Source organism: Urocitellus parryii, chromosome 5 (genome assembly GCF_045843805.1).
Source record: "Urocitellus parryii isolate mUroPar1 chromosome 5, mUroPar1.hap1, whole genome shotgun sequence".
Lineage (NCBI taxonomy): Eukaryota > Metazoa > Chordata > Mammalia > Rodentia > Sciuridae > Urocitellus > Urocitellus parryii.
In genome coordinates, this window is record NC_135535.1 from 76,442,774 (window position 1) to 76,462,365 (window position 19,592).

The 19,592-nt window shown below is 34.2% G+C and overlaps 1 protein-coding gene across 1 annotated transcript; it reads right to left on the reverse strand.

Annotated features, from left to right (window-relative positions):
- Positions 1 to 7,093: 7,093 nt before the first annotated feature.
- LOC113186485 (dol-P-Glc:Glc(2)Man(9)GlcNAc(2)-PP-Dol alpha-1,2-glucosyltransferase) lies at positions 7,094 to 18,772 on the reverse strand. The gene is made up of 3 exons (XM_026393949.2): positions 18,511 to 18,772; positions 17,176 to 17,373; positions 7,094 to 14,921 (listed from the first exon to the last, which is right to left on the reverse strand). Exons 1-3 carry the CDS (start codon positions 18,691 to 18,693, stop codon positions 13,866 to 13,868), a joined length of 1,437 nt encoding a protein of 478 aa, XP_026249734.1. The 5' UTR covers positions 18,694 to 18,772; the 3' UTR covers positions 7,094 to 13,865.
- Between the last annotated feature and the right edge of the window lie 820 nt (positions 18,773 to 19,592).

Sequence of the window (19,592 nt, forward strand, 5' to 3'; positions counted from 1 at the left end):
CTCTTTTAAACCATAGCTTCTCCAACTCACTCTCTTTCTCCTTCTTTCCTTCCTCCCTTCCTTCCTTCCCTCCTTTTTTCTTTCTCTTCCTTCTTTCCTCCCTTCCTTCTTTCTTTTTTAACTTCTAGGAAGGCATTATACTATAAAAATGTATTTGTGCATTGAAGTAGTTGAATCTCAGATTTAAAAAAAAACAGAAAATAAAAATTCCATAGAATGTTGCTAACTTTAATTATAGTTCTATATTTAAATAATGTAAAATTGTTCTAGATCAGCATTTTGTTATTCATAGTAACTCTCCAGTCTGTAAAATGTACTCCTTGCACATTTGCCAGGTTTATATGCCCGATGTTTGTGGACATGACAGCACAATCATGGACTTCATGAATCTTGTAGTCTAGTAAGGAATAGAAACAAATAAACTTGTAATTTGCATGATGTGATGATGGTTATGAATACAAAAAAAAATCAGTTGTGAGAAGCACAATGTCATCCTTATAGTTTGGATCTGGAATGTCCCCTAAAGCTCATGTGTTGAAGACTTGACCCCAATGCAGCCATATTCAGAGATGGGGCTTTTGGAAAGTGGTTGGATCAGAAAAGCTCTGACCTCATTGGAGGATGAACCCACTGCAACCTGAATGGACTGCTGTGAGTGGTAGAAACTGTAGGTAGGTGGACAAAAGTTGGAGGAAGTAGGTCACTTGGCAGGTGGGGTGGCGAGTGCCCTGGAGGACTATATCATGTCCCTGACCTTCCTCTCTCTCTCTCTCTCTCTCTCTCTCTCTCTCTCTCTCTCTCTCTCTCTCTCTCTCTCTCTCCCTGTCTCTGCTTCCCAGCTTTTATATGCTGAGCAGTTTTCTTCTGCCATGCCCTTCAACCATGATGTGCCACCTCAAATCAGGCCCAGAGCAATGGAGCCAATGTGACATATACTGAAACCTCAGGAACCATGAGCCAAAACTTTCCTCCTCCAAGTTGTTTGGGTCAGTATTTTGATTATAGCAATGAAAAACTGACAAACACTGTCATGAAACGCTTCCTAAATTTTTCTTGTTATATTTCACCTTATTACATATTAAAGTATACATTCTTTTGTAGAAAATGAAGAAACCTGGGTTCTTAGCAAATAAAGATTGATTCAGTTATTATATTTTTTGTGGGGACCATAAGAAAAAAAATTGGGAAAATCAAACTATACACACATACCTGCATTTATTATATTAAAATTACTTCTGGTTGTTACAAAATATGATGTATTCCTATGTTGGATATATCCATGAATGTTGTTTCTGTTCATACCTCCAAATGAAAGAAGCTATAAGAAGATTGCTTCTGAATAAAGTTTGATCAACATGTGACTTGTATTGTTAATATAACCTAATCTACTGTTTGGCCATAACTAATTGGACAGCAATGGGCATCTTAGACAAAGAAAATGTTTACAGACTATATTGAATGAATATGGCTTAGAGTAAAGGCCTACTGTGTGTTGTGAGTGAAAGCATGGATATCCAATTAGAGTCCCTATGTGTTTAGACATGGGGAAGGAGATAGAAAACCAAAGAATGTGGGTATCTTCAACTAGAACTTTATCTCAAATCTCACCTCTCCATGAGGCTATACATTCTAGTTCTATAAACACTGGAGCCCATAGTGGAAGACCACATAGATGGGAAGACAATTTCAAGATCTATCTATAGCACAGATGATAGTCCCCTAAAGGTTCTTCTATTAAAGTCTTGGTCCCCATCATGGCATTAGTGGGAGGTAGGTGTTAGAACCTTCAAGAAGGGTTGCTGGTGGAGATCTTTAAGTTATTGAAGGCATGTAATTGATGAGGATTGTGGGACTCCAGTCTCTTCCTCTCTCCTGTTTGTTTCCTAGTGATGAGATGAGTGATTTTGTTTCTCTACATGCTCTTGCTACAGGTCCAAAGTGATAAAGCTAAGCAATCCTAGACTGAAATCTACAGAACTATGAGCCAAAATAGACCTCTTTTTTTATAATATGATTTTTTTTTTTTAGAGAGAGTGAGAGAGGGGAGAGAGAGAGAGAGAAAAAATTTTTTTTAATATTTATTTTTTAGTTCTCTGCCGACACAACATCTTTGTTGGTATGTGGTGCTGAGGATCGAACCCAGGCCACACGCATGCCAGGCGAGCTCGCAACCGCTTGAGCCACATCCCCAGCCCCTATAATATGATTATCTCTGGCATTATAGTGATGGGAAGCCAATGGATTCTCTTTATTCATGTTTTTGTGTCTACTCAAAGTGATCACCATTATTTATTTTCTACATAATTAAAATGTCCAATTAATGTAATTCTAAATAATGTACAATATTTTTCACAACGTCAAATTTAAACTACACTTTTTGGACGTAACAATGAACTTTTTCACTGTGTTATGGTGTGGATGTGAGGTGTCCCCTAAAAGCTCATGTGTGAAACAATGCAAAAAGGTTCAGAAAAGAAATGATTGAGTTATGAGACCTTGCCCAAATCAGTGAATTAATCCCTGGTGGGATTAATTGAGTAGTAACTGAAGGCAGGTGAGGTGTGGCTGGAGGAGGTGGGGTATTGGGGGTGTCACTTTGGGGTATATATTTTGTATCTGGCAATTGAAATCTCTCTCTTGGCTTCCTGATCATCATGTGTGCCGCTTTCCTCTGCCACACTCTTCCACCATTATGTTCTGAATTACCTAAGCTCTGAGGAAGAGTCTGCTGTCTATGGATTGAGACCTCTGAAACTGTGAGCCCTCAAATAAACTTTTTTTCTTCCACAATTGTTCTGGTCAGGTCTTTTAGTCACAGTGGTGAAAAAACTGACTAAAACAAACTATAATAATGAGTAAGAATATTTTAAAAAGTTACAAAAACCCATGTTTTTCAGGTTAAAAAAGGAATTTACATTTTTAATAATATAAACAAATTTATAACAGTCCTGTAGTTGCCAATTATTAGATTAACTAATATTATTTTTATCATGTTATGATACAAGTTAATAAAACTATTTGGTGCAGAGCCCAAGACATACCTAATAAATCATATATAACCCTTACATTTTGTGTAATTAGAGCTATTAAATAATTATCATATGTATTTGCTTATTTGATCTTGACAGTTTCACTTTCCTATATTGAAACAGCAAATTAATGGCAGATCCAGGATTTGAACCTAGGTCTTCAGATTACAGCTCACGTGTGCTTACTACTTTAGATAAACACAGTCTTTTAGAATTTAGCATAAAGTAGGAGATTGGCTTATTTTCACTTAATTTAATCTCTTTCTTGTTTATTAGAAGTTATTTTAGTAAATACAAAATAGGGTCATTAGCTAAAACATTTTAATTTTGACTGTGTTTAGATTACTTTTATCAAATAGTAAACCCAAACTACCAAAACCTTAAGATATATGAAGATCAAATTTGATCAAAATTTTGTTTTTAGATACTTGCCAATTATTCCTCATAATGAGCGAGCTTTCTTCCCCAAACTGTTATTTCAATTTGATAAGAAAATGTTGCTGATAGTGAAAAACTAGATTAAGAAAAAGTTATGCTAATCTCTTTCATTGTAATGATGAACATTTAACTGAGAATTTATTTAATAAGAGTACAGTATAGAGATTCATAGATTATAAATTCTAATTTGTGATTTTAAACACTGAATTATTTATTTTTCGAGAGTAAGAAAATCTCATTAGATGATCAATAGTCCACAGAATTTTCATAATAAAAGTCAAAGGGAAAACTAGCACAAGGAAAGATCTATTATAACACAAACATTATAATATAGAAAAGACACATTTTCTATCAGCATTCTAGATATACAGAAGTCAAATATCTCCAAAGCTCAATGGCAAGTTACATAATGTGTAACTCAAAACCATTTGGAGCCTGGTGGAGACTCTCAAATTGCATTTATTGCATCTAAAATCCTTGGCTATTTTTTTAAATGTATGTTATTCATATACCATTACAAACACAATTACTTGCTTTCTTTCCTTATCAGGTAACTTGTTCTATGACACAACTCTCAGAGAGTGAGTAACAGTTCCTGCTTTTCTAATAGCCACACAGAGGAAAACAAGTATTTCCCATCAATAGAAGCTTTTTATAACCATTCTGCCATTAAATATACATGACAAATTCCATGTGAATTAAAGGTATGTGTAAATTCCAGTTTTACTGATATTCTAATTGGAAAAGAAAATAGAAACTATAAAGTTTTCCAGATATTCTTAATTATAGGGAATGAAATGAAGCTATGATTATCTGATGATTCAAGCTTCCAATAATCATGTTTTCAAAGTACACAATGACAAAGATAATCAAATATATTTGCTCAAGGATAAACATGTTCAAAAATGCCTTTCAAATAACAATGAAAAAATCATTAATATCAGTGACATTTTAGGGTAAATAGAATGGTAAAGTTCTGTCAGATTAACAACTAGAAAAAATGTCCATGACTGCCACCTTGAGTAAAATTGAGGATAATGCATTTTGGAAACCAAATTAGCAGTTGTCTACTGCAGTTATTACCACTGGAAATTAACATCAATCTAAATTTTTATCATACAAGCAGTTCAAGCAGAGATCGGGTCCTACTATATTCTTTCGTTTTTCCACATCAGTATTCTGTGTGCATTTGATTCCAATAGGCCTCCTGAACAAGATGCTATTATAATGGGGGACAGTGATTCCTTCATCAATATATGTCATCAATATATGAAACAGATATATAAAATATATGAATATATGAAAAAAAAGTTGATTACCCTTCAATTGGTCCTTCCTCTGTCTTCAGTCTTCCTACTTACTTCTTTTCCTAACAATACTTCTAAAATTCTCCTGTCTATCTTCACCAGAAACACTTGTATTTAGGTGTGTACATAGAGATATTCTCATATGCTATTCAAATATTTATAAGTGATTAGATTTAATGGGTTACTTTTCCATTCATTACAAAGGACAAAATCTTAAGACCAAGACTTAGAATTCTAAATGGAGGGCTAATTTTAAAATTAATTAGATCTTCTGCCATGGCTCACCTGAGCCCAGGGCCTGCCCATACTTTGGGAACCTTGCAACACATTCAACCACAAGACCCAGTAGTTACAGCGGTATCACTTAGAGTTAAAATTTCAAGTCATCTCCTCAAAACCTTTCAGAGCTCCTACACAGTCTTAATTAAGACTGCCCTTTTCTTGGGTTCCTGTGCCACGTATTGTGGCATTTAAGAGCAGATGGAGGGTGAGGAGTCACAATCAGTCCATTCAGGCTGACTATCCTCTCTCAAATAATAGCCATTTTTCTTCTCACCCCCCTTATCATACTCTGTGCTCTCTTCTTATTCCCTACCACATGCAATAGAACATTGATCTTAGTTTCTACTTAAAAATAACCTATGTTCTTTTTAACGGTAGGACATTATTAGATTATGCAAGTTTACTGGAACTGTCTTGTTCCCTGAAAAAAAGGCAGGTTCTAAAGCCACATTTCCTGAGTTTGCAAATTATTTCAGTTATCTTTGTCTCAATTTCCTTATCAATAAAATGAGGATCATGGTAGTATTTGCCTCATGGAATCCTTATTGGGATTACTTAATCCATGTTGAACACAGATTCTAAGACTAGTGACTGACACATAGCAAGCATGCTGCAAGTGTTGGCAACTGTTAGCCACTACTTTTCCTGTGTGTGGTAGTAGTACTGTACAATCTCTGTTCACTTCCCTTTAATAAACCTGAAATGCTTTCCACAATGTCTCCACAAATCTCCATAAGAATTAGCTCAAAAACCATTTTTCCCATTAAATGTTCCCTTGTCCCTTCAGCTGTGATTTCCAGTTCCATGTCAATACCTTAACTTTCATATTCCTCCACAGTGATAATCAATATTATACTTTCTATTAACTCCCAATTAGAAGGTGAGTTCCACTATACAGAAAATATCACTTTTGTATTGCTTCACATCATTTTTTTTTCCACAAGGGAATTTCAAGTGGTCACTGGATTCAGTAACAGATACGTTAATGATGCAGTATATTACAATGAGCTATATTAGAAATCTGTATTCCAAAACTGTTTCCACCTAAACCATTTTTCAGGAATTCTTAATCCCTCAAAATAAAAGTAACAACCTCAACTTCCTTATTAATACAGACAGATTATACAATCTATATCAACTGTAATCAAGACAAGGTTCCTAGACAGATAATGGCAGAGGAATTTGTATCATATCACACTAACTGCCATAGTTTAAATGATTTAGAGGAAAAAAATACTTGAAATTACTGAACAGCAATCAAAATCATGTGTACATTGCTTTTCCTGAGGGTATCCACCAGAAAGTTGTAATGACTGACTTGCAGAGGATGGACTTTAGAACTGCCAGAGCAGCTGTAAATAGAGGGAAAATCCTAAAAAAGAGAAGTCACAAGGAGGATACTCCAAATCTGGGTCCAGTATAAGTGCTCAGTTGATCTCTATAAGATGCATATGAGGAAGGGAAACTCCATGCCCAATGGGAAGTAAGAGAAAACAAAGAATGGAGATCTCTCATTGTCTCTTCACAAGGGCCCAGGTTTGAGATTTGAGTACTACTAAGTTAAAGGTGCTGATAAACACTGTTTACAGACCTAGACTAACAAAAGAAACCCCAGCCTCTACAAATACAAGGTGACCAGCTAATAATTTAACTGGTCTCTATTATGATGAAATTAGAAGGAAAATTATACAGATACCCAGGTTAGTGATTGACACCAATTACAGATACTTAAACATATGCAATTGTATTATTTCATGAAGAATAAAGATTAGGACTGGGTAAGAGGTGAAGAGGGAAAAATGAGTGAGTACTGGGAGTACTGAGTGAAGGAGAAAGGTGCTAACCCTCAGTTTAAGAGAATTAAGTAGACATAGTATATTATAAAACACTAATTTATTTAGAAACAAAATATTTGAACAAAATTTTTGAAAAGAAAAACATCTTTTATTCTTACAAATAGGTTTATTCAAAAGCAGTTTTAAATGACATGAACTCACAATATAATTTTATAAGTCAAATACACATCTCAATTTTAGAATATAGTACTAACAAAAGGTAAAACATCTAAAAATGTATCTAGAACAGATATTTTTTGAGAGAGAGAAAGAGATAAAGAGATAATTTTTTAATTTATTTATTTATTTAGTTTTTGGCAGACACAACATCTTTGTTTGTATGTGGTGCTGAGGATCGAACCCGGGCCACACGCATGCCAGGCAAGCTCGCTACCGCTTGAGCCACATCCCCAGCCCCAAGAACAGATATTCACATATTGTTTAAGCTAAAATATGAAGTTCTTCCAGAAAGAATTTTTAAAAACCCAAAGCTTGTCATGTTAACCAAGAACTTGCTTCCAAAATAAGAGTTTTCTGAGAAACTAAATACTAATTGTTAAATAACTGTGCTCCTCCTTGATTTGTAAGAAAGGTTTTATTTCAATGTAAATTCATGACTGAATACTTCAGCCCTGATTTTTTTTTTCCTTTTTGCCCTTAAATTCATATGTATACACTCATACCAATTTGAGGCATTATGACAAAAACAAAAATGGAAGATACCATGGTAGATGGAAGACTGTCAGCCTCTGGAAAACCTCCAAATTAGTGTTAGCCTCATTTTCTGGTATAGAAAAGTAGGTTCTCCATGAAAACTTGAAAGATGCCACAATTTGAAGATAATGCCTTTGTGCCCTTCTCTCCCAAATTGAGTAGTTATTAACATTGATTCTGGTCAGGCTGTTTGGTCATGAATCCTGGCTTAGTCAATTATTCTATACTGTTGGGCAAACAACCTTTCTATGCTGTTTCCTCATGTATTAACAACCATTCTATCCCACAGGATTATTATGAATATTAAATGAGATAAAATCAGTTTTAAAGCACTAAAAACAATGGCCAATACAATATTATATCAGTTTTCAAATTTGTCGTATCACCACTTGTTTATGGGGAAGGGTCCTTAGATGAAAATGCTTTATGAAGTAAACAATGTCATTTGGAAAGTCAGATTATGTAAAAGAATCTAATATATGAGTAAAAAATAAAAAAGTGCAACATTTTTATTTATTTTTTTTTTACATTTACGGCTTCATACAACTCAGGAAACACTTTCAATAACAGTATAATAAATAGGCATGGATAATATGTATCTTTGTGGTTCAAAACAATACAAAACTATAAAAAGCTTAATTCAGAATAACAAAAGTTTAATTACAAGAACACTTGAATATACAGCACAATATCACCACCTAGTGAACACTGAACTAAACATTTTTATTATACATAGCACTTGCCCTATTTTTCACTAGGGGGATAAACCTTTTTAAGTAGAAATACACTATTTCCATTGATACAAGAGGAATTAAAACATATGTAAAATAAATACTACAAGCTCACCGAAATATTCTAACTATAATATCTTTTAGAAGATTGGGCATCTAAAATTTGTTTCTAAAACAGGGTTAACAGTCAAAAGTAGTTTTGTTCAGAAATTTAAAATACCAAAGACAGCATGCAAATCACCAGAAATATCTATGACTTACCAATTAATGCAAAAATATTAGCTGAAATAGACTTATGAATTTAAAAGTACAAGGTTGTAAGACATCTTTAAATATATATTTTACTCTACCTACATGCTATCTGATTTTCCTAAATCTGATAAATAGAAATTTTACCACCAGTCAATGGCAAATATTTTTTTTTTTGGGGGGGGGTCCAGTCTTTTGCAGAGACTAAGCAATTAGAAAATTTGTTTTTCATTAACTGAAATGTAACTGTTGGCCCTACATTTACATTTTACATAACAGAATAATTTCAATTCACTCAATTATTCTTCAAATATTGTAAGAGCTTAAGTTACAGAATCTGTTATTCCAAGTTAATCATCCCATTCTTTCATTTATCTTGCAACAAAACTATTAATCCTCATCATTTGTTCATACTTCTTTAAACAGTTTCTAACATTTTTAAGAATGATTATAATCCAACACAAAAAAATAATGTGCCATGAATGGCCTGGCGTGTGCACAGTAAAGACTATCTCCACTCTCCATATCCTACTTCTCTTTTATATATGTATATATTTGGTTGTTGATGGACTTTTATTTTATTCATTTGTTTATGTGTGGTGCTGAGAATCGAACACGGCGACATACACAAGGCAAGCACTCAGCCTACTTAATGAAAAACATTCACAAAATAGCAGTCAAAACGTGAGTTTGTGAATCAGATCAATCTATGTTCATTTAGAGACAGAGTGGTCTTGTGGCAAGTCACCAGATATACTTGACATTTAGCTTCTTCAACAATCCAGCAAAATTCAGTATCTACTGCATAGACATATGAATAGGATCAAATGGGACAATATTGGTAAATCAGCCAATATGACACCTGAAATATTACAGGTACTCAATAGATGGCAATTTCTTTCCCTTTTTCCTCATCTTTTATGTGCCATATGCACACATACATTGCTCAATGAACTGATCACATTCCAGTATGCAGAAACAGTATAATGTTTTTAATATTGTTCTTGTTGGAGAAAGACATTTCTTTTGGCTTGCTGGTGATGAATTGTGCTATGAATGAAATGAAACTCTGAATGAAATTATTAAATTCATCAAAAGCTCATCTTTTAAAAAACATAATAAGAAAGACATTATTGGATTACTTCACTGTGACAAAATTTCTTACCCTAGAAATAATAATCAAATCTTAAAAGAATTTTGTGTTGAATTTATAAATGTGTTGAAAAATTTATTCACAATCTATTCACTTTATTATAATTTTTCAACTTGTTTTACTATATTGGAAATGTGTCACCAACATTTAAATATATAAAGCACTCTAAATGAAAGATAAGTTGTTCCTAGAATAGTAAAGTAGAACCTGAAAAACGTAAAATATTTGTAACTGGTTGAAATTTCTTTTTCCTTTAAAGTCTTATAAACCACCAAAATCATAATAGTTTAATGATTGAACTGCTTGTGTTTTAAACAGCAATAACCTTGATATTATATCCTGATATAAAGACAATATATAACATATTTACAAGTAGATACATGTTTAAGCACTAAACAACACAGCAAACAAAACTTAGCACTAGATCAAAAAATTAGGCAGATAATGGGTCTGGAATGCTCTTGTCATGAAATGCAATTTATTTCCTCAAATTAATTGTGATTATACATTATAGTTTTTCTGTGTTATTTGCTTCATTCTATACTAAAATTTCAGTGTACATTAGCTAATATTTATCATATGACATGTTTATGATTTTTATGAATGGCAGGGGATAAATCCTTTTTGAAATTAAGCCCATACCAGACACAACTTAGTTAGGACAATTATCCTCATTTGAAATGAGGACCAAACATCTTGCCTTATTGATTATAGAGTCATAAGCAAATACTAATTCCCTAAACTCCTATGTTAAATGTTCTTCCTATAAGTTCATGGCTCCTAATTTATATTTAAATTTCCATTTAAAAAGTTTTTTTCATCTTTACATTACAGTCTGGTTTTACTATTTAATGTGATTCTAATTGTTTCAAGATAATAAATGCTCTCTACCTAATATATAGTAATTTCTTTCTTTTTCTTTGTTTTTGGTACTGGGGATTAAACCCAGACGCACTTTACCACTGAGCAACAGCCCCAGCCAATTTTTATTTTGAGATGGTCTCACTAAGTGGCTGAGGCTGGCTTTGAACTTGAGATACTCCTGTCTCAGTCTCTCCAGTTATTGGATTATGAGCATGAACCACCATGAATTTTTTTATCTGAATACATAATTTATTGAAAACTGGTTATAACTGTCCACTATTTAAGAGTATAAATAAAAAATTTGAATCCCTTTTCTCTTTAATTATGAAGAAAATAATGTCAAACTGCGTAGCAATTTAGTTCAAACTGGAAATAATATATTATTTAATTATTAGAAATAAATTACATTAAGTTATTTACATTGTGGAATTTTATGACAGACTAAGCATATTCCAGAAATGAATCTAAGGAAACATGGCCCAGAGAGCAAAAATAATTTCTCTTGCTAGGAAGATATGCTATTTTAAAGTAAGGAACACTGTATTTCCAAATAATTTAAACACACAGATACAATTATAAAAAATTTGGGGGTATCCATTAAGAGAAAACACATGTGGTAGTAAATACATGGTACACAGAAACCTAACTAATACTATCTGAAGATAATATTCCATACTAGAATTTCACATAAGGTAGAACTTGATCAAAATTATTCTGAAGTTGAAAACTATGGACTAGAACTTTTCATGATACTCTTTAAAATAATCCTACTCACAGACTAGTAAGAATGATTGTAAGGTTATCTAGTAAGGAAGTATGTTTTTTTCATAATCACTTTTTAATTACGAAATTCAAAAAAATTCTAATTTTTTAAATCCATTACAAAAGTAATATTTGATAATCCTTTAAAAAGTTCAAAACACAAACATAATTTAGAATGTTTGTAAAAGCAAGGATCGTTTTAGGAATGACTGGACTTCTCAATCTTTTCAAGTGGAAAGATTTCACAGGGATGAATTTGGTGTAGTATTGAACAACTAAAGGCAAAATGATCTGTTAAATTGAGCTTGTGTATCTTTCACATATTTATTTAATCTATTTCACTCTGTGGAAAATTCAACAGTAAATAACCATCTCCTAAGGGTCCAAGAAAATTTAAACCAAAACATTTGTCTTTAACTAAAAAAATACTGATAGACATCCTGTTTTAAAATAATTAGAAAAAAATAAGCAGCTCCTTTTAATTCACAGTATTCTTTTCTAAAATACCAAGTACTGTATTTCATGTTATAGAAAACGAGGAAGATTAACGTGTTTCCTTCTTAATGTATAATTTCTCCAAATTTAACACAGAAGTAACTCAACACTTAAAAATTAATTGGAATGGTGAACTCTCCAAACAGTCTTCTTCAATTAAATGGGGTGAAATGGTCTCCAGACTAGATCTGAGTGGAAAGTTTTTCCTCTCAGAAATGTTCCTAAACACAAGCCTTGCATTATCAGACAACAAAGCTGTATTTCCTAAATTACACTCTTTTTTTTTTTCCAAGTTTGGTTTCCTGGATTTAGTTCTCTATTATAATAAATTCATGAAAGCATAATTTCTTTGATTATGCTTTCTTATCTGACTGAAAATATTCTGGCTGGGTGTGGTGCATACACCTGTAATTCCAGTTACTTGAAAGGCTGAGAGAGGAGGACTACAAGTTCAAGGCTAGCCTGTGCAAAATTAGCAGGACTCTTAAAATTAAAAGGGCTAGAGACACAGCTCAGTGGTATACTGCTTGCCTATCATCCCTAAACTCAATATTCAGCATACCAAAAAAAAATCTGGGTAAAATATATTTTCATACAATCACTGTTATAATTGAGTCACTCTACTTTCTAAGTACTGTATAGAGGTACAATAAAATAATGCTCTGTATTTTTTCCTCAAGACTTTTGTTGTTATTTTTACCTGCACTCATTTTCATATTTGCAAGTTGAGATGTTTTCTAAATATTCTAATTATTTTAAACAGGAAAAAACTTTATTCAATACTGAGGAGAAAGTAATTTGTCCACATTTACGGCTATTTTTTTAAAAAATTTAGAAATGTAAAATTAGGTTGAGAGATGACTTCTATACACAGTTTTAGCTTTCCATGTCAAAATTAACATGCCCAAATACTTACCTGTAGTAAAATGACAACCCAAGGAATTAATGAAAAATAGTAAATAGAGAATGCAAACATTCACACACACACACAAAATATTACCCAGCAGGTGGTTCCCTAATTTACAAAATAGTTTCATCAAATGATTTCATAACTTTCTATTTTTTTTGGGGGGGGGAGATAAGGAAATCAAATACCAATTTGATTTACATTTATATGACCTCAGAAGTCACTTTTTTTTTAACCTCTCAGGAAAAATTTTATTTATATGATCTGAGCACATATATTATCTCCTAAAAATCTTGTGAGATATTATCTTCTTGTCAGGAGAGAGGCATGGAATGGACATTTCCTCAGCGTCTCCTGACATTTTGATTTCAGATACAGGTCTTTCTAAATGTGGAAAACAAAAAAGTAAACCACTAAGTTTGTGGTCATTTATTACAGCAGTCCTAGGAAACTAATACAACAATGTATTTCAGAAAAAAAGTCTCTTTAAAAGGTATTATAATCAACTCAATTTATCTTTGGCCTTTATACATTTCATATTAGGAATTAGTGAAAAAGCTTCATCATTTCTAGATTTTAAATAAAAAATAATACACTGATTCCTAGATTACCATGACCTTCTCTTTTTAATTACTATCCATATATCTACTTTAATTTATGATTAAAATTATAATTACTGAAATAGTAAACAACTTTTCAATCAGGAATATTGACTGATCATTTGTAAATATTTTTCAAATAATTTCTGAAAAGAATTATAAATTAGTTCCACTGCTGTGAAGCATACCCAGTTTTCTTAAGCTTGTATGTACAAAAAGTTTCCAAGCTTTTGAGTGCTGACAGTATCAAAGAGATAATTGTAAACAATTTTATCTTTCTGTTATTGGCTTCTGAAGCAGGTCTTGAGCTTTTCAGTTGTTTATACTTAACTTCGTTGTATTTGTTGCATACAATTAAAGTATGTAATAAAAAAAACTGATATGATCTGAGGATTACCATTATGCCTAAAACAAATTCTATAATTCCCACCTATCAATTATTCATTGTGGAGACAGTCTAAATATTACATCTACTTTTAAAGGTCAAAATATCTCTGATTTTACCACATAAACCTTTGAATGTCCTGACTATTTGGCCACTGAAAAGTCTTACTCAGAAAAATATAAAAAGTTAGGAAATTAACAATTACATAGCAACCCAGTTCACAAACAAGTCTGGATGTGGGTGGTAGAGGTATGTTAAGCCTATAAATAACATACGGTAAGATAAAGTAACGAAATTCTAGCAGTTTTTGAGGAACTGTAGAAGTGAACAAGCATATGAAAAACATTAAATTCCAGAAAACTGATTTTGATTTCAATGAGTCAGCTATACTCCAACCAGCAAATACATAGACTGGAACTAACAAATATTTCATAATTTCATATCTTTGAAAAACTCTTTTCCACACATAGAAAGTATAATGTCTATTGTCTGCTAGCAAGTATTTATGAACATAAGTGAATTTCCAAACTAAAAATATGGAGGCTAAGGTAATCAAACAAAACTGAATTCTACGTTTCCAAACTAAGTAAAGAAAAGCCTTAATTTTAGTAGGAGATAGTAGATGAGGAAAAGAAAAAAAGAGGGTGAAAGAGAAAAAATAGAACAGTTGAGGAAAATGAAAACAGGCTTCATGACTACTCCTATCACCAATAACAATTCCACCATTAACTACCACAAAAGCACAAAATGCAAACCCCAGAAGGATATAGGGCCAAGTTAGAAGGAAAAGCATACTCAAGTTCTTAAAGGACATGGAATACACCAAAAGAAACTGAAGAATTTTCCTGAATTCTGAAAATGGTCCTTTGATAGGGGGAAGCCGCTCTTCCTTCTTCTTTTGTAGCTCAGTTTTCCAGGCTTCAGTTAATTTCTGTGCAATGACATGTCCTGCGCAGAAGACAGCCCAGATGATATTTGTTTGACGAAACATGAAGCCACAAAACCCAAGCAAGGCGGAAGTTTTATGATTTCCATAAAGACACATCAAATAGGCAAAAAGAGTAAAAAACATGGATCCTGCTTCTGTATAATAAAGGAAGTTAAAAAAATACAGTATTGGAAACACTGCTAGTGTTAACGTTGATAAGATTCTCTGGATACTTGAGGCAGCCTTTGGGGGGAAAAACATGAAAAATTATTTTCACAACAAAGCAATTATGCTATTTCTGAATTAACAAAGATATTTATTAAAAAAAAACAACAATAACAAAGCCCCACTCCAATTTTATTTAGGAGTTAATATTAATCTAATTTTGGGCTTTGCAAAGTTACTATATAAGTTTATAAGAATACCTGGTACTTTTTAGTTATAGTTATTAGCTTGGAAGCCACTAAAACATGTTATGTGCCAAAGCTCCTATGGCTTAAAATGATTTGAATGACTTGAATGATTCAACAAATAGTTGAGGAGTTTTTGGCACAAGACACCAAACTAAACTCTGTGGAGCACAGAGATGAAGAGGACACCATGCAGGTAGCTCCAACCCCCTGAGTTTAATTCTTAGTACCTTCCATAAGCATTCAACTTGCCATCATCACCAATTCCCTTGAAGGACAGCCTTTTAAAACCTTACATGAGACAAATGTAAAAGGGCATATAGCATCTATATTATTTGACCAATGATCTTACTTTTTCATGAAGGATTTTTGTGAAAATAGTAGGCCTAGACTAAAATTAAACATCTTTGGGCCCTTCTGACATGACTTCAAAATTTAGGTATTTTTATCTCCTTAAATTGTATCCTTCACTTAATCTAACTCACCGAATCAGACCATGCCATTCCTTTGATTAAATTTAAGGTCTCTCATTCCTCACAAGAATAGGAATAGAACCACCTTAAGACCCAGCTAATCTACCACTCAGCATTTATACAAAAGTACTAAAATCAGCATACTATAGTGATACAGGCATATCATTGTTTATAGCAGGGCAATTCACAACAACCAAGTTATGGAACAAACCCAGGTGTTGATGAATTAAAAAAAACATGTGGTACATATACACAGAGGAGTTTTATTCAGCCATAAAGAATGAAATTGTGGTATCTGCAAGTAAATGGATGGAACTGGAGAATATCATGTTAAGTGAAATAAGCCAGATTCAGAAAATCAAGGATCAAATGTTTCTTCTCATGTGCAGAAACTAGAACAAACTAATGGAAAAGGGAGGTGTCTCATGAGGTTAGAGGGAGATCAGTGGAGTAGAATGAGGTAGAAGAGGAGGATGAGGGATGGGAAAGAGGAGGAAATGAGAAATGCATCTGACAACATTATACTATGTACACATATAAATATACTATAGTGAATTCCAACTTTATGTTTATCTATAAAGCACCATTAAGAAAAAAAATTAATAAACAGAAGGAAGACCAGTAGAGTCATAGGAAAAGGAGCAGGGGAAGGATGGGAAAGAAGAGGCAGTGGGGATTAAAATGGAGCAAATTAAATTCCATGCATATTTTGATTATGTCAAAATGAACCCAACCATTATTCATAACTATAATGCACTAATAAAAGCATTTGAAAAATAGATACATAAATAAAATTAAGGTCTCTTCATCACCTCCTATATAAAGTTCAAAATCCTCTCCATAGCATATAAGGACTTTCTTGACTTCAGTCCTACCTGCATCTCCAGCTTTATATCCTTATGGTTGATAATTCTATAGTTTCAAACAGTAATTCTCTGCATTTCATTGTTCAATGCCTTTATACCTTTACTTATGCTACGTCTGCCAGAATTATTCCCCTCTTCAGCAGTATCTGTTCATCATGATTTAGCTCTGGTGCTACCTTCTCTGTTCAGCCATATCCAAGGCCACACAGTCCTCCCAGTAAGGCTGTAATAAGTGTTCCTCGGCTCCTTCTCTGTGTCCTCATTCTCATGCCTACCTCCCTCTCATAACTGATACTACTGAAATTATCTCTTTCAATTACTGAATCTTTATATCAGGCACTAGCCGAAGAACCACCTCTTTATTAATCCTCTACTCTTCATAACACTTCTATGAGGTAGATTTATTAGTACTTATTTAACAGTTGAAGGCACAGAGTCATGAAAGGTAATCTTCCCAAAGTAAAGCAAGAGTAGTAGTAGGGATAGAATTCAAAACCAAGAAACCAACTTCCAGGACTTGCAGTCTTAAATTGCCTCATAACTCCTAAAGCAAAGTCTATTTTCCCTATAGAAGATATAAATTCTGCAAGGAAAGACTGCCTTACTTAAATATCTTCTAAAATGGGGGTGCAAGATTTCCATTAACTGTCACAAACATACATAAATTCCAGTCTTAAGAACATATTTCTCCAAATTTCATGTGAACCTGACTGCACAGAAACTTGTAATAAATTATGTTAAAACATACCTTGTTTCTGGGTTGTAGCTTTCGGAAAAGCAAATATAGTAAATAGAAGTTGCCAACACTGAAGAGAAGATTAACAAATCTGAGCATTCCAATGGAGCAGACAATATGTTCAGACCATCCAAAAATCCAACTGGCAGGTTTGACCACTCCAACAGACACCAGGTATAAGCCAGGTAATGTAGTAATCATAGGATCCCACTTAAAAATGAAAAGCCAACAATGAAGCAAAATCAAGAACTAATACTGAAAGGACAGCACACATGTTAAGATCCAGTTTTAATGATCATGACATTTGAGAAGTTATTTTGACATGGTTAAAAAAATCTTAGTAGATTAGATGTCTACTTTGAGAAAATAATTTTTTTTTGCCTCTGTACCTGTTTGTAATAAATTAAAATTTGTTTCTAATTTCCAAAAACTGCTCTCTATAACACCTGTATTTTGGTGCCTAAATTGCAAAGGCTCTTATTTCACAGCTTGTAAAATTTAGTTCAAACTCTGATGGGTTTAGAGAGAAAGAAGGGTTTAGAGAGATTGGTCCACAGGCTCTATGATAGCTAACATGTATCAGTTCCAAAAACTGTGCTAAATCCTATTTAATCTTGTTGCATACCCTATATTAGATACTATTATTGATGTCATTTTGCAGATGAGTAGCCTGAAATCCAGAAAAATTTCTAAGGTTAATAAAAGCATCAAGATTGAAAATCAGATTTTTTTCCCAAGATACTTTCACCAGAACGCATTATGTATCACCAGAAGAGGAGGAATATGCTTTGGTATTTATATTTATACATTTGTGTAGTCAAACATACATTTTAAAATGATGTAACCTGACTGGGTGCAGTTTATCCAGCTAACAAAAGGTCTCTAAAATGCCCAGAAAGAAAATTAATGTAAACTATCACTTTATTTTTGTGGCTGAAGATCCCCCATCCTTCCTCCGAAATACTGAGTGAGGTGTTTCACTGACGCTAACGTGAAGTTTTCTGACAGGTTCAAGGCACATCCCAACGCCTCTCTAATCTTGGAACTGGGGAAGGCAAACTGGGATAGTCAGTTGCTAAGAGGAGAAGCACTAGCTAGGCTCCCCATTAGTTACTCTCCCAAACCATTCCTTCTTGAGAGACAGATAAGCTTTTTATTCTTTCATTTTAACAAACATTACGAAGCTCTGACACAGGAACAAAAGATTACCCAGCTCCTTTTACGCTTGGAGGCTGGGAAGGTGCAAGGGAGAGAGCCAAGGATAAAGGATGGGAAGGAGAAGTCAGCGATGGGAACGCCGGGCCCTCCCAGGCCTGTCCTAGGGTAGAGACAGGTTGCGGACCCCACCTGCGAGAGGGAGAAATGGCCCTCACAGTAGCGCTGCGCCTGCGGCAAGTGGAAGATCTCGTCCATGTAGGGCTCTCGCAGCGCCCGGCTGAAGGCAGAGAAGAGTAGGCATGACACTAAAAAGGTACAGCTCAAGGCAGCTGAGAAATAGTAACCCTCTAGCTGCGCCATTCCTGCCCCCATTGCCACTGCCCGAGGACCCACACAGAGCCTAGAAAGCCGAGCTTGAAACTCCGGCTCGAAACGGGCGCGCAAGGCGGGACTGGCCGGACAGGACTGAGCACAGCCGGAAGGCAAAGGATGCTGGGAGAGCGCGGGCCGGAAGGATCCGGTCACTGTTTCCGGAGTGACGAATTTATGTAACGGACCTGAATGTTGCCCTGTCAATCATACTGCCTGAGGCCCTGGGAGTGGTGAGAGCCTCCGGGGAGGGCGGTTCTAAAGATCCTCTGCACTGGAGTTGCGCTGTTAGATGGTTTGAAAAGAAATCAGATCCTTAACCTGCTGGGGGGGGTTTGTTGTTGTTGTTGGTTCCCATTTCTCACCAGAAGGTGGCGTCGTTTCCCCACGTTTCCAATTTCCAAACTTAAAAATTTGCATTTCCTTTTCCAGTTATTTCTGTTCTCTCTTTTCAGGGATCATTATTACTAAACCCTTCAATTCTAAGACATCTCTCTTGCATCAACTTTTGAGACCGGAAGGGGAACGTTTATTGTGGGTTCAAAGACTGGTTTTTCGTTTTTTTTTAAAGAGAGAGTGAGAGAGACAGAAAGAGAATTTTTTTTTTTAATATTTATTTTTCAGCGGACACAATATCTTTGTTTGTATGCGGTGCTGAGGATCGAACCCAGGCCACACGCATGCCAGGCCAGCGCGCTACCGCTTGAGCCACATCCCCAGCCCAAACTGGTATTTTATAACTGGTAGGACATGAAATCCCTGACTGCCAATAAATTCACCAGTTAGAGGATATTTTAGGTTAAAAGAGAGCACTTTCAAAAGGTAGACTTTCCGAGGATTTACTTAAATTTATATTAAGGCTGAATTCTGATGGCCAGATCTCAGTATGCTGTGAAAGTTGG

Bases quoted from the DNA above. Each gene is read 5' to 3' on its own strand.
- LOC113186485 (XM_026393949.2), bottom strand. From the start codon at position 18,693: ATGGGGGCAGGAATGGCGCAGCTAGAGGGTTACTATTTCTCAGCTGCC. The intron at 17,374-18,510 runs GTGGGGTCCGCA...TTCATTTTTAAG, and splicing joins GCCATTTCTCCCTCTCGCAG to TGGGATCCTATGATTACTAC. The intron at 14,922-17,175 runs GTATGTTTTAAC...TTCCCCCCAAAG, and splicing joins AGCTACAACCCAGAAACAAG to GCTGCCTCAAGTATCCAGAG.